Source organism: Ailuropoda melanoleuca, chromosome 11 (assembly GCF_002007445.2).
Source record: "Ailuropoda melanoleuca isolate Jingjing chromosome 11, ASM200744v2, whole genome shotgun sequence".
Classification (NCBI taxonomy): domain Eukaryota; kingdom Metazoa; phylum Chordata; class Mammalia; order Carnivora; family Ursidae; genus Ailuropoda; species Ailuropoda melanoleuca.
Window position 1 is genome coordinate 12,325,990 of NC_048228.1, and position 21,670 is coordinate 12,347,659.

The following is a 21,670-nucleotide window of genomic DNA, read 5'->3' on the forward strand; positions in this document are numbered from 1 at the left end:
GCAGCTTCCAGCCAAGTCAGTCCTACAGGGTCACGGCCAGGTTGCCTGGCCGCCCCCCTCCCCCGCCGCTGCACCAGCTCCCCAGAGCCCCTCTTGCTCCCAGCTGAAGGCCAGAGGCCTGAGCAGCCAGCCTCAGATGGCCCACATCTGCAGGAACGAGCTACGTGATAGATTCGTGACCCGGGGGCTCGGACCCCACCTGCTCCTCCGCGCCTCCCCCACCCCCGCCCCCACCCCCACGCCAGCAAGTCTCAATGGAGAAAATCAGTCACACCTGGGCAGCTGCTGAAGCCTCCTTAACAAGGGGGTGGACTGGGGAGGACGCACGTGAGTCCTGGGGTTATTTGAGGCTGCCGTGCTGAGTCAGGGGCGTTGCGCAGGTCTGGGGGTAGTCAGCTTGGAGGGCCGCGTCATGTCTTTCCAGAGCCTCGTCCACCTGTCCCTGGACAGCCCTGTCCATGCCCTGTGTGTGCTGGGCATGGAAACGTGCTTGGATCTCAATGGGTGAGGAGCTGGGGGCTCTGCTGGGGCTAGCTGAGGGGGCGAGGCTGGGCAGGGAAGCTGGCATCTGACTCCCATACTGGGGTTGCCTCTAGGCTATGGGGGGGCCCGGGGGTCGGCTCCCTTCTCTGCATCTGTGGCTCCTGCCTTCTCTCCAGGAGTGTGGTTGGGGTCTCTAATGGGCCACCCAGCCCTGACACGGCAGGAGTCTGACCTAAATCCTGCCTCTGGGCTGTGGGACCTTAGAGAAGCAAGTGCCTTGCTGAGACTGTCCTCTTACCAGTGAAGTGGGGGTGAGGCTGGCTCTCTAGGAGGCCATGAGGATTCGTTGAGGGGGGGCTCCTGTAAATTGGAGCCTTAGTCGGGGGGGGGCTGGATCTTCCCCAGGGTCCCTGCATGGACCTCCCGAGGCCCAGGTCCTGTTTCTCCCTTCTGGCTCAGACAAACAGCTCCTCCCTCCATAGGCTTACAAATAAGATGTAGCTTTGGTAACTTCTGGGGCCTCGGTGGGAGGGTGGGGTCTGGGCAAGAGCTCAGAGTCAGGGGGGAGGGTCTGGCTAGAGGGTGCTTGGAGAGCGAGAAGGCAGGAGCAGGCTGAAGTTGCGTGAGGACCACAAAACTGTCCGGACCAGCTGGCCTCTGGCTCAACACCGCAGGAGAGCGCCGGTCAGGGCCCATCCCCCACCAAGCCAGCTGCCCCGTGGGCCAGAAGGCGAGATTCTTGTGTCTTAAAGTCTGTCTCCTCGTCGGGCCAACCAGGTGTGCCCCGGAGAAGTGCAAGTCGTTCACCGTCAGTGGCTCTCCGGGGGTCTTGGTGGATATCCTCGACACGGTCCCAGCAGTGAGCAGGGAGGAGGCCGCCCCGACCCGGTGGCCTCTGTCGCATCCCATAGACGTGCTGGTGAAGATGACCTCCCCCAGCTCCGCCATCGACAGTGACAAGGTAAGCCCAGGCATGGGGGCTGAGGGGGACTCTCCTAGCTGGGGGAGGGGGTGACACAACCTGAAAGCTGGTGTTTCCGGGGCACCGAGTCCATGAAACATGCAGGTGTTTTGCCTGACGTTCAATGCTCTGTGCTTTGCACCGAGATCGTGAGGGGGGCGCTCCGTGACCCCAGGATACAGACAAAGAAGCAGGCGGGGAGGGGGTGAGCAGCAGCGCCAGGATTCAAGCGCGAGGCCGTCTGTCTTCTCCCTGTGCTCCTGACCACGACTCCGGGCTAGCTTCCCAACAAGCTGCTTTCCAAGTCTGGCTCAAAGGTTTTAGCAGCAGAACTGAGATGGGCCTTTTGACTAAGGCTGGTCTTGGGATGTGGAGATCGTAAGGACACTGAGGCGCTGACGTGTAGGAAGTGCGTATGCTGCGTACAGGGTTTCTGGAGTTAAGTTTCAAGAGGGCGGCCTGACCCACATCTTCCATCCGCGGAAACTGAGGCACAGGATGGCCTCTCTCAACCTGAATGACGGCACTAGAGAGGGGGCAGATCTAGGATTTGAGACCAAGGCATGTCCTTTCCTGCGGGCGAGCTGTCTCCCTAATGGGGCACCGGTGGTGGTGGGAGGGCGACCTCCGGGTAAAGCCGGCTCCTGGGTTTGGCGTGGGTGGTGGTTCTGGGGCGGCAGCTGATCGCTCATACGGGGTGATTGGAACCACTGGGGACTCGCACACGCATCACCCAGACCACACCTCCTGCCAATCAAGTCAGCCTCTGGGGTGGTCCCCCGGCTTCTGTGGCCCAGAGCGCTCTCCAGCTGACTCCAGTGTGAAGTGGGGGGGAGAACACGGAGGCCTGTTCAGGACGAGGGCACCGGGCCGGCAGAACCTGCTGGAATGGTCTGCTGGTGATTGGCAAGTGACAGATGGGTAGCCCTCGCCCAGGGCAGACGTCTCCCTGGGAGGCAGGTAGCTCGCTGAAGAGCGGCAGAGCTCACAGGTAAGACTCACAGCTATGAGCATCCTGGCTGGGCCCAGAGGACCGGAGAAGTGTTCTCTACCTGGGGGCTCCGCCTCCAGCACGGTGGGGAGCGGTCTCCCGAGGGAGATGCTGGACCTTGGAGCACAGAAGTTTCCATTTAGGAAGAGNGGGAGGGGGGGGGGGGGGGGGTCCCATGCCTGAGAGCAAGGCCCCAGCGGCTGGCTAGTTTCCTGGTTTGTGATGAAGGCTTTGAGGTCCAGGCCAAGCTGCTGAAGGGCAGGCCTTTGTCTAATGTCTAAAGGCCTCTGGAAGCCCATGCAGTGCAGGACCCAGGAAAGACTGCGTTCCGATTCCAGGCCCCACCCCCGCTGTCCTCCTTGCTTTTGAGTGAGCAGCGGAACCATGGGGAGCCCCCCTGCTTCCCCACTGCCCATCTCTGGGACAACAGGTGGGATCCCATGAGCGCAGGGGTAGAGTGGGGAGGACGTGTAGCGTGGTCTCTTGACCTCTAGAGCCAGACGGCCTGGATCTTAAATCTCGTGTCACCCCTTTCTGGTTGAATGATGTAGGGCAAGTGCCTTGATCTCTCTGCCCTTGGGGTAGAGCCCACCTAGGAGGGTTGTGGTCAGGCCTCCACGTGGGAGACCCCAGCGGATCCAGCTCACAGTCCGACATCAGAAGCTGTAACGTGAGACCCACAAGTCCAATGGCCGGACGTGGGTACGTAGTCCAAGGTCCTGTTCCTGCCCCCTCGCCCCCCCACTGCCATGGGTGCTGGGTGCTATCTCCACAGGTTTTGGTCTCGTACTATCTGCCTGACGAGGACGTCCCCGTGGCCACGGCTGTGCTCCACCTCACTGGTGTTAGTGAGTGCTCCCTACCCCGGGAGGGGGGGGCTGCTGCTGCAGGAGGAGATGAGGGGCCCTCCCAGTAATCTCCCTTCTGGGTCCTGCCCATTCACAGTCCCTTCTCTGCGCCCTCACTCACTGCTGACCTCAGCCCCCGAGAGCAGGCAGGGAGCTTCCCTGAGCTCCCGTTTTCCTCCCTACTGACCCTCGGCCCCCCTGCATCCTGCCACCTCTGTTGTAACTGGTGGTGTGTCTAGTGCAAAGTTAACCTTCTCACGTTAGGTCCTTTCCCCTCTCCTTCAGAACCTTCCTTCGGCAACTTACTGATGTAGGAAGCCACTACCTCTCCCCCCCCACCTCCTTTTCTGGATCATTCCAGAATAAGGCAGAACCTCTCTTTTAATAGGAGCTCGCTTTGCTGTNCTTTCCCCTCTCCTTCAGAACCTTCCTTCGGCAACTTACTGATGTAGGAAGCCACTACCTCTCCCCCCCCCACCTCCTTTTCTGGATCATTCCAGAATAAGGCAGAACCTCTCTTCTTTTAAGAGGATCTCGCTTTGCTGCGTATCTAAGGAACAAGATACAAGCTCTGGTCTCTTAAACCTGATTCTGGATCGTCTTTGACCCCCTATTCCCCTAACTCTGCACCCTCTGTTCCTCTTCCCTTTCCCTCCTACTGTCTCAAATCAGACCCCAGCGGCACTGCCTTTTTGGAAGACCCTAATGGCCCAGGGTCCTCGGGTTTCCCCTGCCCTGCCCTGGCAGGAGTGTTTACTATAACTGCTCACCCTTTCTGGATGCATTTTCCCAGAAACCTTCCAGGGACCCTGCACCCAGTTTTCCTCCTACCCAGCCGGCTGTTCCTTCTTGGGCTGGAAGTGCTTCGGGCTCAGGCAGCCGGTCCTGTGGCTCTGCAGGGAGAGGACTCCCCCAAACTCTTCCATCCAGGCACCTCCCACAAACTTGACTCAGGTATCTGCTGGCCCAGCAGAGCTTCTTGGGTGTCTAACCAACGTCCCCATCTTCAGTGTGTCCCAAACACAGCTGGCTCTACTTCCGGGGAACGTGGCTGTGGAGTAGGAAGACCCGAACTGGTTTTCTTTTCCTCCAGCGCCTACCTTCCTGATGGTCTTCCCATTGCAGTGGACTATGGTCCGCCCTTCTAGCTGGTCAGGCCTAAACCCTGGGTGTCCCTCTTCCCTCTCCCTCCACCCACGCCCCTCCATAGGTCTTGTTGCCATTGCCTCAAAGTCGCCTGGAATCCAGCCACAAGCCACCTTGATGCTCTCGGCTGGTCCGAGCCACCGTCCTCTTACCTGGGTCACTGCACAGGTTCCCCGGGCTGGGGGCGGGGGGGTTCCCTGCTTTGTCCTTACTGTTCTGTCCACTTCTGACCTGGCTCCCAGAGCAGTGTGTCTTTAGAAGGATATCTGATAGTGTCTCCTCAGATCAGAGCCTTCGGGTGCTTCTATATACTTGGATTAAAGCTCATGTACCTTTAACCCACAAAAGCTACGTGAGCTGGTCTACGAGCTCTGCCCCGTGGCCTGTTTCTCTCCTTTCCATGCTCATTCTGCTCTGGGCACGCTGGCCTCTGGACCCTTGACCTTGTCCCCTTGCACTTCCTGTTCTAATGGCTTTTACCCCAAATATTAACACCAGTCACTTTTTTTGCCTCCTTCCGGCCTCTGTTCATATCGCAACTCTCTAGCAGACTCCTCTGGTCATCTGAAATGGAAACGGCCCTCCCCCTCCCCTTCCTTGTTTCCCATGGCACTTTTACCATTGGACACGATGTGCATTTTACTTATTTCTTTACCCCTCGCCACTGCTGGGTGTGTGTGTGCTCACACACTCCTCCCTAAGGTTGAAGACCGGGCCTGTCTCGCATTCTGCCGTATCCCTGGGACGCCAGCTGTACCTGGTTCACAGCAGGGATCCTGTCCCTGGTTCACAGCAGGGATCCTGTCCCTGAGCATCCATACAGGTGCTCAGTACATGCGCGACTGTGGTCTGTTCTCCTGGCCCTGGTGTTCCCGTTGGGACAGAGCACATCAGGTGATAAGCGCTCTGAACAAAACTAAAACCAGGGCAAAGCCGCACGGTGGTCAGTGTGCGGTGGGGAGGAGTGGAAGGTGGAGCGTAGAGACTGTAGGAGGAGCCTCTGTGCTGCGACTCGGGCAGAGCCTGGATCCTTCGGCTCTAAGGGGCTTGGAATTGCCACGGATTGAGCCCTTCTGAAGTTTTAGAGTGCCAGGAGCTTTCTGGAGGCACCAGCTCTCGAGCCTGGGTAGGATCCAAGAGGCACGAGCTGGCATCAGGACCCCAGTGGACTTGTTTTGTGAATTCCCAGGGGGTTGTGGGGGACCCGCGGATATGGGGGCCTCTCCAGGCTTGCTCAGAGAAGCAGTCTGCCTTGGAGAATCTTTGAAGCTGACCGCATACCTGGAAGGCTGGGCATCCCTGATCCCAGCTTTGGGCAGCACTGGGATTACCTGGCGCTTGGAGGCTCCGTCCAGCAGGTGTGGGTGGTGGTAGACCTTCCCTCTTGTTTCAGTGGTCTCCCTGGACGTGGACATCTACCGCAGTGGACAGGTCGAGATGGCGAGTGACAAGCAGGCGAAGGTGAGGCTGCCTGGGGAAGGGCACGTGGCCACGGACTGTCTAGATTACATAGTGTCTCTGAAGTCCAATGGCCCCAATATGATCGGAACTGATGAAGTCCAGGTCTAGCTCTTTAAAAAAAAAAAAAAAAAAAGTCTGGTGATGCTAGGTCCCCATCTTAGCCTGGCCGTGCGGTCAACCACAACAGGCCCCCTGCATGGGATGGGTCTCCTCCTCCTGTTTGCCTCCAGCCCTGCTGCCCCAGCACTGAAACCAGGTGGGGAGCTCTGACGGCACCCAGCTTCCTCCCTGCCTCTCCACCCACTCCCCTAATGTTGCCTGCTGCTTTTAGGTGCTTGAGTTCCCCAAGAGGTCCCTGTCACCCTGGAGAGAGCCTCGGCTCCACTCCTGATGTGTCATAGCATCTGGGAAGCAGGATTCCCCTGGCTTCTCCCGGAATCAATGTTCCTGTCTTCTTTGCAGAAAAAATGGGTCTGGGGTCCCAGCGGTTGGGGTGCCATTCTGCTTGTGAACTGCAGCCCTGCTGACAAGGGCCAGATTGTAGACAAGACCACGAAGGTGTTCTTTCCAGAGGGTAAGGGCCGGCCACTGTCCTGGGACTGTTGCCGCTTTTCTCCCCAGGATCTACCCCTCCCGGAGCTTTGCTGCCACACCCCTCAGCAAACATGGATTCCAGGCCGAGGTGTCCCCGCTCTGAGCCTAAAGTCTCTTGTCAGTGGCTTGAAGCTTCTAACTAGGAAGAAAGAGGCCACATGGCTCCATGGGAGTAGCGTGGGTCCTGGTGTCAGATAACAAATTTATCTTCCTGGCTGTGGACTTGAGCGTGTTAACTTCGCTGGTCTCCTGTTGCCATCTGTAAAGTGGGGACCATCTAGCTGGCTTCACAAAGTAGTTGAGAAGGGCAAACATGCGGGAGTTGCGAGCATCTTCCTAAAAACCCCCTGGTGACCTGGGCCAGGAACCCCGACTGTCTTAAGCAAGAGCAATCTTGGATCTGGTCCTCACTTGTGGTTGGGACCAAGGTTCTGGGTCTTAGCTGTATAAAGGGATGTCCTGGTTCATACCAAGGCTGGAGGGGGACGCTCCCCGAGCTGACTGTGCTGGGCCCTGTTCTCCGTGTTTGGGGGGGCTGTGTACTCTCCCCAGCCGTAAGTGCCGTCCTAACTCCCAGCAGGCCCTGGGGATGGCACGTTGCCTATGGCCGTGTGGGGGAAGCAGATAGCAGAGACCTGTTGTGGGGCTGGGCCAGAGCGGGAGGCAGAGGGTCCCCGGGACCCCAGTATAAGAGCCCCACCCCTGGCCCTACTGCTTCTCCCTCCACCCCTGGAGTGCTGGGCTTTGGAGGCCCCTGAACCTTTTCTTTTTTTTTTTTTTTTTTTTTGCCCAGAAATAAAGAGCCTGTCCCAGATGACCTTGAACGTTCAAGGGCCCGGCGACACTTTAAAGAAATACCGACTGGTTCTCCACACCTCCAAGGAGGAGGCCGAGAAGGCCAGAGTCTACTGGCCCCAAAGTGAGTGTTCCTACAGCAGCTCCAGCTTTGTCCACTCCTCCAACACGCCAGGGGGAGTGTGGCCACATCATTCCCAGCAGGGACCCTGTCGGAGGCCTGCTGGGACCTGGGGCTGCAGGTCGGGGCCTGGTGTGGCCACACTTGCGTCCCTGGAACTCTCTAGCTGCCACCTCCACTGATTAAGCCTATACATGAAGGTGAGTCACCGTATCTCCCAACCACTTCCCCAGTAGGGACGACAACTGTGCCCATCCTGCAGGACTTTCATAGCTGGGAGACAAGGAACGCATACTGGCGGAAAGTTCTTGTCTTTCGCAGACCAGCCAAGCTCTTCTCCCAATGACTCCTGCCAGAAGGGGCCGTCTTCACCCTTCTACAAGGCCCCACTAGATGGAGTTTCCAGAACTTGGAGGCCAAGGGGCGGTGTGCTGGTTGTGCCAACACGTCCATCCCAGGCACCACACCACACCCGCCTGTCTGTAGCCCTAGCCACCTGGGAGGCAGGTGCACGTTCCTGTCCTATAGAACAAGGCACGAGGGCTGTTGGTTTAGGAAGTGGTGGTAGACGTGTCCAGCAGAATGTCCTTGAACGAGTACGTTTTGATGTATCTCAACTGGCTTCGCATTCGGTACTTCTGAATTCCTCAAACTGACGTTGGACGCTGCTTCTGGAGGCATGTGCCCTGCTCCCTTCTCTTAAAGGCCAAGTTCAGCTTCAGCTGGGCGACTAGGGAAGGCTCTGGTATAGAACGACCGTCTCGGTGTCCAGCACCGGAGAGCGTGCCTCGGCTGCTTCCGCACCTGTGCTCGGGGGCCCTCGCGCCGTCTTCTGCCCTGTCTCTTCTGCAGACCACAGCTGGACTTGGAAGTGAGGTGGGACCAGCCACAAGAGGCAGCCCAGGTCTGTCGTATGCGGCCCTTCCACATGTGGGCTGGGAGTGAGCCTTCGACCCGTAGGTTAAGCCGCTGGTTCAGCCACGAGGATGCTCCGGGCCTGCGTGGCCCCTTGTGTGCCGATAACAGAGGCAGGGACTTGCGAAGCTCGATATAGATGTACTTCACCACCCTTCTCAAACTGTCGGGTTTTTTACTTAAAAACGAAAACTTAGAGGGGCCTGGTTGGCTCTGTCAGAAGAAGATGGGACTCTTGATCTTGGGGTTATGAGTTTGAGCCCCGTGTTGGGTGTAGAGGTTACTTAAAAATTTAAAAACTTAGGAGTACAGGACGACCAGGTACCCTGGCCCAGTCAGTGCAGCATGTGACTCCTGATGGGTTGTGGGTTCGAGTCCCATGTTGCAGGTAGAGCGTAATTTAAAAATTTTTGACTTATAAAAATACAGGGTAGGGACACACAGCACACTGTGTTTTCACAAGCCCTCCAGATGATTCTGAAGCAGGCTAACGTTTGAGAACACTGCTCTGCAAGATATAGCAAAGGAGTCCGAGGGGAGATTTCCAGAGGAAATAGAAAGCCAGAGGCATGATCTAATGGAGGTGAGGAAGCGCCCCTCGGAGGAGGAAACTAGGGAGGAGAACATCCCACTCAGAGGACCCGAGAAGCAGGAGTGCTAACGGACGGGAGTGTGACAGTGGTCCCTCCCGAGTGGTGGTGTCGGCAGCTAAGGTTTGGTCCCCTCCTGAATTGGGGTGTCTCAGCACGGTGGTTGCCCTGGCTGCTCGGGTACAAGAGAGCTCTACAGACTTGGCTGAGAGTGGAGATCTCGGTGTGGGGGCGGAGGGCGTGTGTGCAAGAGAGGAGGCGTGGCTGTGGCTACAGTCAACCACAGGGCTGAGGGGCTAGGAAGGGGCCCGCGGCAGGCAGACCCGGGCCGCTCTTGCCCCCCATCCCCACTCCAGGGTGAGACCCCTTGTGCTGGAGTGGCCATGAGGAGCCCAGGGCCCGGGCACAGTTGAAGGTGCTAAATGCTTTTGGGGTGCCGAGCGGTGGCCAGCACAGTCCAGTCGGGGTAGTTAGGAACCCCGCAATGCTCCAAGTGTACCAGCTGTGAATCTCCGCGGCCCGTTGAAAGGGCTGTGTCGCTGTGCTGGGCAGCTTCGGGGGTCCTGGTGTCCAGGTTTGTCCCTTTGAGGCCTGGCTCCGGGCCAGCGAAGAAGCCGTCAGGCCGACTACAGGCAGGAGTCCCCGGGAGCTTTCCTAGCTGGAGCCGTCCAGCCGGCGCAGCCCATACGTGGCCAGCAGCAGCCGGGGCCCTCGAGGCCAGAACCCGCAGTGCCTGTAAGGCTTTCCTGCAGAGAGCGCCTGGGAGCTAGCTTGTGTCTGGACGCACGGCCCCCAGGCGGGCCACCGCAGTGCTGGAACCCAGAGCAAGAGACCAACGAACCAGAGCCGTGCCTGTGCCCTGGGGACGGCAGCAGCCCCAGAAGCCAGCTGCTGGCATGTTGGAGGCTGAGGCCCAGGCAGCTGGCCATGCTGTGTGGGAGGTTTGCCAAGGATGCGGTGACCGGATGGTTTGGGGCCTCGGTGGCCCAGGGAAACCTAGACTGGGGTCTCTTAGAGCTGGAGTCCGTCCAGAGGCTCTAAGTAGGAGCAGCTGTTATCAGGGCAGGGGGGCCACACCGGGAGTGGCTGGGAGGACGAGGACAGTGGCAGGAAGGTCAGCTGGGGAAGTGTGGTGGCCTTGGGTCAGGATGATCTCTGCAAATGGACAGTGAACGGATCTGGGGTTGAATGAACTAGAGAGGACCTCAGGGTGTGGTCAACTTCTCTTTTCTGTGCGTGGTTTTCTGTTTCACGACCCAAGAAGCCAGGAGCTGGGCTCTGCACACCGGATAAGAACTTCCCTGAGCTTCTCAGGAAACCGTCTGCGGCCTGCCCCGTCCAACAGGCCATTCCCACGGATGCCTCCCTAGCCCTTACTTGAGCAGGGTCTGTTTTTTCAGACGAGGGTGCCAAGCCCACCGTTGCACAAGCCCAGCTTCTCCCCTTTGAGGCTTTTTATGATTTCCTCCCGAGAGCTGGTCCAAGGGTAGGGGTGCCTCCCTCAGGCCTTCACCCTGGACGGAGCGCCTGGAAGGCCGGCATCTCCATCCAAGCCCCCACCCTTGATGTGTGCTAGGTCTTTGAACAGCACCGGTGAGCTCTGGCCATTGTTTATGAACAAATACTTAATTGTCCCCTAAGCCTTACACACCAGAAATGCGGGGACAGAAAAGCTGGCTTGGCTTCTCCCCTGGAGCTCGAGCCTGGTCTCTGTCCGGAGGAATGAGCTGGCACCCCGACCATCTGACATGGAGACAGGCACCGAGCCACGTCAGCAGCTGGCCCGTCCCCTCTGTCCTCAGGAAACAGCTCGAGCACCTTCGAGATGCTGCTGGGGCCTGGCCGGCACGCCTATACATTCGCCCCCCTGGAGGACCCCCTGAAGGAAACCTTCTACGTTGAAGCTGTGGAGTTCCCGTCTGCCGACTTCTCAGGCCTCATCTCCTACTCGGTCTCCCTGGTGGAAGAATCACAAGACCCGGTATGTCCCGGTAGACCAGCAGCCCTGGGGCCAGGGGCTGTGTGGGGAAGAAGCCTGTCTCACGGGGCACAGGGACGGGGAAGACCAGGCCTGCTGCAGCTAGAGCTAGGGTCTTGTGCCACCTGTGAGAACACCGGGCAGAGGAGAGGGGAGGGCCCAGAGGTGGGCAGGGCTGAACAGCTGGAGGGCTGGGGGGAAGGGGGGGATATGGAACCAGCTCACTGATGGGAGCCTGTGTGACACTGCAGTCAGTTCCAGAGACCCTGGTGTACAAAGACACAGTAGTGTTCCGGGTGGCCCCTTGCATCTTTACTCCCAGCACCCAGATGCCTCTAGAGGTCTACCTGTGCAGGTAAGAAACCCTCGGCCTGCCCGCACCGGGTCCTTCCTGGTATTTGTCTGTCTGCAGGGCAGGAAGCAGGGGTCAAATGACTAGACTTCTTCCCATGCAGAGTGAGCTCCTGCTGCCCGAACTGTCTAGTCCTATCCCCAATATAGTCCTTGCTGGAGTCCTATTTAAACATGTATGGTGCCGGGGACGGAGCAGTGAATGTGACTGTCCCTCCCCTGCTCTCGTGGGGCAGTGGGTGACTACACGGCCTCAGATAGTGGCCAGTGCTGGAAAGCAGGGTGAAGGATGGAAAGGCAAGGACACCCACGTGCTCTGGGGAGAGCAGGGAGGCCCAGAGAGCCAGGAAAGAGCAGGCAGGAGCAGGAGGAAGGTAGGACCAAGGCAGCAGGGCCTCAGGGGCTGTAACAGACCCCAAATGCAGTGGTTTGTAGTCCCCGATCTCCCACTTAGAGGCCCACAGGTAGGAGCGCTGCATTTTTGGTCACGGAGGGGCCCTGGCTCCTTTAATGGCTTCCCCTGGGGTGGCATCTCCATCTTTGTGACGGGGGCTGGGCCCAGGCACATCTGCATCCCAGCCCTAGGAAAGAGGAAGAGTGAAAGGCGGATAGAGCTGTCCTGTGTCACTGCTGAGGTCTGGAAGTCTCCTGAGCCACTTCTCGTGTGCTCAGGTTCTGCAGAGGGCCACTCCCAGCTGCAGGGAGGCCAGGACTGGCATCCTATCTAGGTGGCCACATACCTATGGAGAAGGGGACAAAGGATGCTGGCTGGTAAAACCCATGGGAAACCATAAAAGGTCCCAGCTGTACAATCACTCCGGCCAGCTGGAAAGCCAAGGGCTCAAGCAGATGGCAGGACCCAGTTCAGCTGCTGCAATGGTGTGAACCCGACGCAGCAGTGGCACAGGGCGGGCGGGGCGGGGAGCACAGTTAGATTCAGGGGTGCACTGAAGGCAGACCTCCTCCCCCTGACCTGGGGGAGCTGATGCATGGGCTATGAGACAAGACTGTCCCCTGGCTTTGGGGTCCGCAGTAAGATGAGTGGTGGTGCCATTGCTGACTTAGGGTAGAGTTGATGCTTTGGTCCCACGGACTTAAAGCTGGGGGCACCCACTGGGTGTCTAAACTTCTGGGGCTCAATGGACAGTTGGGAAGCTCGAGACGAGTCTGGGTGCCCCTGGCAGGTGGAGGACGTTCAAAGCCATAGGCCTTGTTACACTCATCTGAGGTATCTGAGCTGCAAGCTCAGGGTGATTGAACCTTCAGTAGCAAAGGCAACCGGGAAGGGCAAGTGGAGACCCAGAGGTTAAGGGAGGGGGAGACCAGGTGAGGAGCCAGCTGTGTGACACCCCAGCAGGAGGACAAGATGCTCATTGGGTTTGGCAGGATGGCGGCCACTCACCGTGCAGCAAGAAATCCCGCGTGGTGGGTTCAGAAGCCCGAAAGGACAATTGGGAAGGGGGAGTACTTTGCAAAACTCCACAGAAATGGGAAGCAAGGGGAAGTAATGGGGCCAAGGGAAGGCTGTTTTTTAAGGTGGGAAGCTGAGAATGATGCTGATGGAATGAACCAGCAGAGAGGAAGAATAAGAAAGGAGGGGAGAGACAGCTCCAGGAGTCAAGCTGGTAGGACATGTCCACAGGTCCTGTTGATAGGTACGAGCACTGCTCACCTGCAGCACCAGGAGGGAGAGCGGAGCAAAGGGAGAGGGATGTGCTGGGAGGATGGTTGCCTGGTGCTAAGGACCAGTTCAGGTTGTCCCCAGGGGCTCTTTTCCAACTATGTCCAGTAACTTGAGTTCTAGGGAAGAAGAAATGTGGAACTGGGCTAACCAGGGTCGGGGTTCTGCCAAGCACAGGGGCAAGGGGAGAATTATGAAGCCGAGTGAGGAGAAAGGCTAAGAACTGGAAAGATGGGGATGACCGCAGCTGAGGACCAGAGGTCCAGGGGGAGGGGGAGGGGGAGCCAGAGCTGGAGGTGTCAGAACCCGCTGCCAGACAGAGATCTTGGAGGTAGTGCAAGGAGGGGAATTCTACCCTCCTCCAGACCCGCTAGGGGGATAGAAGAAAGATAGCCTTTCCAGGGGAAGGATCCAGGGAGAAGGGTCCCTGAAGGAACACCAGCTTTCATAATAAGAAGGGCAAGAGGTTGAAGGACTTTGTAGATAACAGATACCCAGATGCCAGATTTTTCTACTTTCTCTTATATCTGAAGACTGAAGTTGACTCATAGGCGGCATCTGTTGAAAGCCTGGTCCTCTAGGGCTCTCCCATAGAGATGGTATGCAGGCACAGCTTGACCCAGCTTGACCACAAGCCTTCCGCCAGCACACATCCTTAAACTGTTCTAGACCTTGTCAGGCTGGTCAGCTAGGTGCAGCCTTGTCTGTGTTGACCAGAGAAATAGGATCTTTAAGAACCCTGGATAACAAAGCAAGTCTTAGACCTGGAACCCGACTAGAATCTCAACTTTGACACTTCCCAACAGTGTGACCTTGCTAGCATTTAACTCCTGAGGATCTGTTTATACAATGAGTGGTCTTAAAGAGGTATGTTTGAGGCAGACATTATCTCCAACAGGGAACAGATGTACATCCTGGTCCCGTAAGCCTGCTGCCGTGCACTACAGCACGGAGATCCCCAGGGTCCAAGCCCTGCCCCTGCCAACCACATAAATATGGCAACCTCGTTGGCCAACCCAAGGGCGGGGGCACTCTGCTTCTTGGCTTCTTGGGAGAAAAATATAGCCCCCTCTGGGTAGGCCAAGGTGGTAGAGCCTGGGGCGGGGGTGGAAGACGTGCATGGGGTGCGACCGCAGGGTAGGGACAAAGCAGGGTCTTGGGGAACCAGAGCAGGGGCTGACCCTGGCAATTCTTGACCTGCCTCTGTCGTGAGCTGAGTGCTGCTGAGTGAGACACACTCTAAGTACCAGGTTGGGCTCCACGGGGGGGTGGGGACAGCAGCTCTGTTTACCTCGGGGCTGGGGGCATGATCTCTCCTGACCAGAGGGAGGTGCCTCCTGCCCCTGGAAGAGTGAGGCCTTGACTGGGGTGCAGGGAGCCTCAAAGGCCTCCCCAGAGTTGGCTTCTCTCCTGTGGCAGAGAGCTGCAGGTCCAGGGTTTCGTGAACACGGTGATGGAGCTGAGCGAGAAGAGTAACAGCCAGGTGGCTTCTGTCTATGAAGACCCCAACCGCCTGGGCAGGTGGCTCCAGGTAATGCCCCACCTGGGGAAATACACCTGTTGGGGAGGGGCTGGGAGACTTTGAAGGTGGTGTGTCTGTCCAGCCTCACACGTGTGCTCCACCTCCCCAGAAAAGCTCAGACGAGCGAGAGGGGTCTGTTTCTAGAACTTCACTAGACGCTCAGGTGGAATGGCCGATGCCAAGTCCTAGCCACGAAGGCGTAGCTTAGAGCCCGGCTTCCTCCCGTTCTAGGATGCGCATGCTCGAGACCACAGAACACGCAGGTGCTGACAGGTCTGGCACCTCCCCCTCCTGGCTGTGGGGGCAGGGCCTCCCCCTCCAGCGTCCAGCCCGACCTGGCAGAGTCCTGAAGTCTGGTGTTCTGAGGAGCATACGCTGGCCACCATTCTAAGTCCTAGAGCTGCAGGACGTGGGACAGACCGTGCTCCCGCTCTAGCAAGGACATGGGGCTCTCAGTGCTGTGAAACAAGATGCCATAGGGAGTCTCTCGCCCAAACGAGGCACATTGGGGTGGTCAGGAAAAGCTTCCAATTCAGGAAACCGAGCTGGCCATACAAAGTTGGGGTGTGGGTGCTACGTTAGACCTCAGAGCTCTTCAGGTGGGGGCACAGCGGATGTGAAGATCCGAGTGTAGGGGTATACTTGGAGGATCTGAAGAACAGAAGGGCTGGTGTGGCCAGAGCAGAGCAGCAGGGCCGGAGGTAGGAAAGAGCCGGATCATATATTCGGGATCTTTTAAGCCGAGGTAAGGGGTAGAAAGGAGTTCGCAACAAGGTGGGATGATGTCAAAAGGTGTGAAGCGAGAGTTAGATGTTCCGATTCAGGTTTTAAAAAAAAACCCCTCTGGCTGAGAACTAGAGAACCGGTCCTAGGAAGGGGCAAGAATAAAAGTGCCCTGGCCGCAGGGGAATGTGGTGATTTGGGGCAGAGAGCATGGTAGCTTCCCCCCAAATGGTGCCACAGACGAGTCCCCCTGCAGCCCAAACCACCAAGGCTTGCTCACGGACTAGGNTATGTGAAGATCCGAGTGTAGGGGTATACTTGGAGGATCTGAAGAACAGAAGGGCTGGTGTGGCCAGAGCAGAGCAGCAGGGCCGGAGGTAGGAAAGAGCCAGATCATATATTCGGGATCTTTTAAGCCGAGGTAAGGGGTAGAAAGGAGTTCGCAACAAGGTGGGATGATGTCAAAAGGTGTGAAGCGAGAGTTAGATGTTCCGATTCAGGTTTTAAAAAAAAACCCCTCTGGCTGAGAACTAGAGAACCGGTCCTAGGAAGGGGCAAGAATAAAAGTGCCCTGGCCGCAGGGGAATGTGGTGATTTGGGGCAGAGAGCATGGTAGCTTCCCCCCAAATGGTGCCACAGACGAGTCCCCCTGCAGCCCAAACCACCAAGGCTTGCTCACGGACTAGGTGTGGAAAGGAAGAGAAGGAAGAATCTGGGTGATCCAGGTTTTTAAAGTGATGCATATAGGAGAACGGGTCTGGAAAAGCCCCCAAAGAAAGGGGTGTCCGAGCGGAGCGTCAAGGGCCAAGCAGAAGTAGGGGTTCCATTGCCCAGTCCCTCCTGCCATCACCTTGGAGGTGGCCTGTGTGCAGGGGGATTGTGACTGGCCTGCTGGACACGGGCAGGAACGCAGCCGATGGTGCAAGGAGACTCAACTGCTTTTCCTGTCCCTTCCAGGATGAGATGGCCTTCTGTTACACCCAGGCTCCCCACAAGACGCTTTCCTTGGTCCTCGACACCCCTCGGGTCCTCATGCTGGACGACATCCCCATGAAATACTCCTTGGTGTGGGACTCGGTTTGGCTGATCTCAACTCTGTCCAATGTGCCAGGCCTGGCACCTGCCCAGAAGGGATAGGGTGCCAAGGGGGAGAGGGAGGGCCCAAGTGGCCTCTTGGGGAAGGGGGTGTGGGAATCTACCTGAGTCTGGATCAGGAGTAAGACTGGGGCTTAAAGCCCATCCTTCCTAATGCCCCTGCCCCACTGGGTCTCCTTCCAGAGCCCAGGGGTTGGCTACATGATCCAAGGCACCAAGGACCACAGGGTGGCCAGCATGGACTCCATTGGGAACCTGATGGTGTCCCCACCTGTCCAAGTGGAAGGGAAAGAGTACCCCCTAGGCAGGATCCTCACTGGCAGCTGCTTTTACCCCAGGTGAGGCAAGAGTCCAGGTGGTGGGGTCTACGATGAACTGAAGGTCTAACTGAAGGGACCTGGTGGTTCGCCGGGCCCCACCTGACTCCCCCACAACTCAGCAGGTCATCTGCTCTGGACCTTTCTTTCAACTGCCAAAAAAGGATTTTTGAGCCTTTGATTGCTGTAGGGAGACTACAGGTAGAAAGAGCAGATGAACCGGTTCATTCTGAGTGGTGATTCCTGGGTTTAGATTGGAAGGATGCTGAATTTGATGGCTTAGGGACCAGCAGGAGCTTATCTTACAAGCTGCGTGGCCTTCTTGGTGGCCGTTAACCTAAATCCAAAAGATACTTATGTCCCAGGGCTCAGAGTTGATCTAACTAGAATCCCTTGGCTCAGTCCAGAGTTGGGCCAGAGGAAGGGATTCTTAGCCACCCCATCCTTCATGGACCGGTCCCTTGAGCCCATTACAGACAGTTAGCTGAAGGGAGACTGGCATGGAGCAGGTGGCAGCCAACCCACACCGTGTTGGCTCCAGGGCTGTTCGTTCCATTTTACCCTTAGCAAGGAGGGCCGAGACATGGGTAAGGCCCTCCGGGACTTCCTGTATGCCCAACGAGTCCAGGCCCCAGTGGAGCTCTTCTCGGACTGGCTGATGGTCGGTCACGTGAATGAGTTCATGTGCTTCGTCCCCACGCAGGACAAGAGTCAAGGTGACAAGGTCTGTGGGCGTGGGGGTGGGGTAGGCTGGAGAGGGAGAGGTCTCCCCCCTTTTAAAGCCCCTTGGAAGCTTCTGGAGGGGAAGCTGGCATCTGACCCTAGTTGTTTCCCCAGGGCTTCCGGTTGCTCCTGGCCAGCCCCAGCGCCTGCTACAGACTGTTCGAGAAGAAACAGAAGGAGGGCTATGGAGACATGACTCTGTTTGAAGAGGTCCAGGAGGACCAACTCCTGTCTACCGGTGAGCAAAGCCCCTGGCACTGGAGCAGACACCAGCTCCTTCCCCTGATGTCCTTTCTAGAGCGGCCGTTTGCCTTTGTGCCTCCTGGTGCGGAGTCCCAGGGAAGCATAAAGCCTAATGTGCAGCACATGAGCACATCTCCTGTTTCGGGGCTCTTCTGGCCATGCTCGGGCTGCCCGGGCCAATCGGCCAGAAGTTCTGGGGGTGGCAGAGGGGAGGCCAAGTGTATGGGAAAGGGACTCCGTGGGGGGCGGCGGGGAGCAAAACCAGCTGCTACCAACACTCCTGTCTGCCTGCTCGGGGAATGCGGAGTCAAGCGCCTGGGCTTTGGGGCTTCAGGGGTCCCCGGGGTGCCTTGTGGAAAACCTACGTGGACAGGCAGAGATTGTGAGGCTGGGACACAGTCTTTCTGTTTGAAAGTCCATGGGAACCCAGGGAGGGGGTGCTGGGAAGCTTCTAGACCCTGTGCTCCTCCAAGTGCGGCTTCAGGGTCACCCGGAGGCTTGTAAGAAACACAATTTCGGCCCCACGCTAGACCTGCTGCATCAACCTTTGAGGTCAGGCCCAGGAATCACATGGGGTTCTAGAAGCACTTCTAGAAGGTGACATTGACTGAGTAGGAGGGTGTATCACACCCCACATGCCCAAGACTGTGTTACCTCAGCCGGGGCCTGAGCGGGCCATCCCTGCCCTAACACAAAGCAACTGAAGAACGCAGTTAAATAATCTGGTCAAGGTCACAGGTGCGAGGTGGACGGGAAGTTCGGGTCACATGATGCACAGAGCTGCCCCAGGGAGAGGTGAGTGTGGGCTGGAGTGCCCTGCTAACCTGTTCCAGGCTGTCTCCCCTCCTATCAGGGCCAGAGAGGCTGGGGGTAGTCAAAGTCCTCCCTGGGCTTTAATGACCCTGATGTCAGTCCCCAGATGTGACAGGTGACCTAGGTAGGTAGGTCTCTGGAGACTGGCCAGGTCACCTGTCAGTTACCGGGGCCACAATACACCCAGTTGGCCCGGCCCTGGGCGGACCTGCTCCCTGGCCTTACCTCCTGCCCGCCCTCTCCTCCTTCCTACAGGGCGGGAGGCCAACAGCATCAGTCAACTTCTGGCTGATGAAAACATGAGGAAGCAAAACGACTATGTAGAGGTAGGGGACAAGGCGGGGAGGGGCGCTCTCCAAAAAGTGGGGGGGAGGTATGGACAATCCAGACAAGGTCCTAACTGAGCAACTACTTAGCCCAAGCATTATGAAAGATATCATTGTCCTTGCTCACCTCCTGAAGCCTAGGAGGATAGTGAGGCTTCATGCCCAGGTATGAACATAAGCTGAGGAGTAGGGGGAACTGGGTTTGATCCCAGGTCTGACCCCCAAAGACATGCTCTGTGCCACTCAAGTTGCCTAGCCTCTGACCAGAAAATAGAGGAACCCCCACCCCCACAACTCTCCTAAGAAGCTCCAAGTTCCAGAGACTTGGACCAGGGTCATCTCCATACTTCCTGAAGTGGCCCATGGAACTCTGTTCTGGGCCACTCAGCATCTCAGGCCTCAGTGTGAATCACAGGCTAGAAGAGTTCCCAGAACAGCCTATCCAACTTCCAACGGGGACATTAGTCTGGAAAAGGGCAATGACTTGTCCAAGGTCACAGGGTCAGCACAAACCTCTTTACCCCCTGGGGCTCCTAGCCGAGGGGCATTCTGTGTCCCAGCGCGGTGGTGCTGACCTTCGCTAACAGGGAAGGCCTCCTGGCACAGCAGGGTGGGTACCGGCTAGGTATGGAGTCAAAACGGCATCTCGGCCCCATCCTAGCCTGACGGTGGAGGTCATGAGCCCTGTATCAAGGCCCGAGAAACAGGTGGTCAGAGCGGAGAACTAGCTCCAAGGTTGGAGGCGGGGGAGGGGGCACAAGAGCTCATGTTCCTTCTGAGGAAGGAAGCAGCATGCCCGCAAGGACTTCCTCTTGGCCTGGCTCTTCCACTCTGGCCAGGACTGAGGGCCAAACGCGCCCCCCCCCATGCTACAGTAGAATCAGGACCGGCAGCTGCCCCAGCAGACCAGCTGTGGGATCCTGGCCTCTCCTCGGAGCCCTACTCCCCTCCCCGCAAGGGGAACCGTGTGCACTTCATCGGAGGGCAGGCCTGCCAGGAGAGGCTGCCCGCCACTGTGAGGGATGAACACAGAGTAGCTGTCCAGGCCCTGGCCCCGGGCTTCTCCACTGCCCATGAACTCCCGTCTCCTCCTTGCCCCGCAGAAGTGCATTAACCTGAACCGCGCCATCCTGAAGAAGGAGCTGGGCCTGGTGGAGAGGGACATCATTGACCTCCCGCAGCTCTTCTGCTTGGAGCAGCTGACGAACGTCCCCTCCAACGAGCAGATGGCGAAACTGTTCGCAAGGCCCTACTTCCCTAACCTGGTGAGGCGCGCAGGGGCTGGGCTGGGCGGGGGTCTGTGCTGCTAACTGGCTGGTCTCCGGACCTCCATGATGCAGGGCTAGAGGCTGGGGCTCAGCGGGCCGTGGTGCCCGAGGGAGGGAGATGGAAGCTCTCGTCTCCCTCCTCGGTGAGGGAACACCGCTTCAGGGAGCGGACTGGCAGGTCCCAGGCTGGGGGACTGGCCAAGCGGTGACCACGGGCCAGACCCTGAGGGAGCCATGCTACCTGCCCACCTCACAGATGGGGGCACTGAGTCCTGGGGACACAAGCCCGGCATTCATCAGTCACACATGGGTAGCTATGAATTCTAGAAGACCAGGGGGCCCTCTGGCACAACGTGGCCCTGGGAGCAGGCGTGGGTAGCAGCGGGGGAAATGTGCTTGAGGAAGACAGGCTGGAGTTGAAACGAGAACTGGACAGAGGTCAACCGACAGCCGGGGGGAAGGGCATTCCAGGGGAGGCGCCCAGATTAGGGCACAAAGCAAACTTCCTGTCCAGAGCAAGAGAAGCGTGGCAGAGGAAGGAACCGGGAAAGTCTGCAGAACGGGCCCGTGGCCTGACGGGATTTTGGTTTTGCTGGAACATGTCAGGGCCACGAGCAGGTTAAGCAAAAGTGAGCTGGCTCTCATGGAGGTGGACGGGTGGTGTCCGCAGGGGCGCAGCCTCGAGAACACTGCCCCGCTTGTGGTGTGGGGTCGAGCCTGGCCACCAAAGCGGCCGTGCCTCCCCTGGCGTCGAAGCCGATGGCACCGAGAGGAGGGACTGAGGGGGCTTTCTCCCGCGGCTCTGACCCCCACCTCGGCCTTGTCCGTCCTGACAGCTGCAGATGATTGTGATGGGCAAGCACCTGGGCATCCCTAAGCCCTTTGGGCCCCAGGTCAAGGGCACCTGCTGCCTGGAGGAGGAGATCTGCCAGTTGCTAGAGCCCCTGGGCTTCCAGTGTAGCTTCATTGAGGACTTCGACTGCTACCTGACTGAAATCGGGGACTTCTGCGCCTGTGCCAACGTCCGCCGGGTGCCCTTTGCCTTCAAATGGTGGAGGATGGTGCCCGAGCCCCAGGCCTAGCCCTGCCCCGGCGTCAACGGCCCACTCCTCGCCCTTCCACAGCATTCCGATGCCTTCCCTGTCCGGAGAGCAACACCCCCCTTTCTCACGCCGGCCACCCCTGTCGCTCAGTGTCCTGACGGGGTGGCAGACGCTGCCAGCTCGAGCCCCCTCGGCGGACGGTCTGCAGCTGAGAAGCAGTTCCTCATTCTCCATTAAAGTTCTAGCTGTTCTAAATGCGTCTTGGTAGCAGCTGCCTTGCTTTGAGGCTGGGGATGACCACTGAGGAGAGAAAGTTGAGTCCCTGGGACTCCTGGGGGCAGGCTGCACCACGTGGGCAGGGACCATGGCAGGGACAAGGCTGGACTAGGATTCCTTCAGTGTTTCTCTAGTGCAAGCACCTTCCTCGTGCGGGGTCTACATGGTTGAGCGCAGTGACAGACTCCAGGCTCGGGGAAGGGAGAGGGCTCCCCGTTGGGCCTGGTAGGAGCTCCGGGGGGCGGGGGAAGGGACACCACACCCTGTGGGCAGCCACAGGGTCTGCGGGGCAAGCCACAGTGGCAGGCCTGTGGGGGGGGGGTTGCCTTTGGTAACCTCAAGTGTCCAGGAGAGAAGAAATGCCCACCCTGGGACCCAAGGCGGACTCTTCCCCCATCTGCCAACC

At 58.2% G+C, this 21,670-nt stretch overlaps 1 protein-coding gene and 1 long non-coding RNA gene across 6 annotated transcripts in view; one reads left to right on the plus strand and one right to left on the minus strand.

Annotated features, from left to right (window-relative positions):
• The window catches only part of LOC117804365, a 5,191-nt gene extending 1,534 nt beyond the window's left edge, over nucleotides 1–3,657 (minus strand). The window contains exon 1 of the long non-coding RNA XR_004628716.1: nucleotides 3,609–3,657. This is a non-coding gene — a long non-coding RNA (uncharacterized LOC117804365). The remainder of the gene's footprint in view (nucleotides 1–3,608) is intronic.
• PADI6 (peptidyl arginine deiminase 6) overlaps nucleotides 1–21,247 on the plus strand; it is a 26,341-nt gene extending 5,094 nt beyond the window's left edge. Inside the window, exons 1-16 of one of the 5 annotated variants that reach the window (XM_011230774.3) lie at nucleotides 395–504; nucleotides 1,261–1,444; nucleotides 3,211–3,283; nucleotides 5,823–5,890; nucleotides 6,353–6,464; nucleotides 7,278–7,403; nucleotides 10,708–10,886; nucleotides 11,135–11,238; nucleotides 14,335–14,446; nucleotides 16,118–16,225; nucleotides 16,439–16,593; nucleotides 17,140–17,296; nucleotides 17,410–17,533; nucleotides 18,607–18,677; nucleotides 19,781–19,942; nucleotides 20,782–21,247. In XM_011230774.3, coding sequence (XP_011229076.1) covers nucleotides 413–504; nucleotides 1,261–1,444; nucleotides 3,211–3,283; nucleotides 5,823–5,890; nucleotides 6,353–6,464; nucleotides 7,278–7,403; nucleotides 10,708–10,886; nucleotides 11,135–11,238; nucleotides 14,335–14,446; nucleotides 16,118–16,225; nucleotides 16,439–16,593; nucleotides 17,140–17,296; nucleotides 17,410–17,533; nucleotides 18,607–18,677; nucleotides 19,781–19,942; nucleotides 20,782–21,027 — 2,073 coding nt within the window. In that variant the 5' untranslated portion in view covers nucleotides 395–412 and the 3' untranslated portion in view covers nucleotides 21,028–21,247. The other 4 variants (XM_034671262.1, XM_034671261.1, XM_034671260.1 and 1 more) reach the window with 4 other exon arrangements.
• Nucleotides 21,248–21,670: the final 423 nt, after the last annotated feature.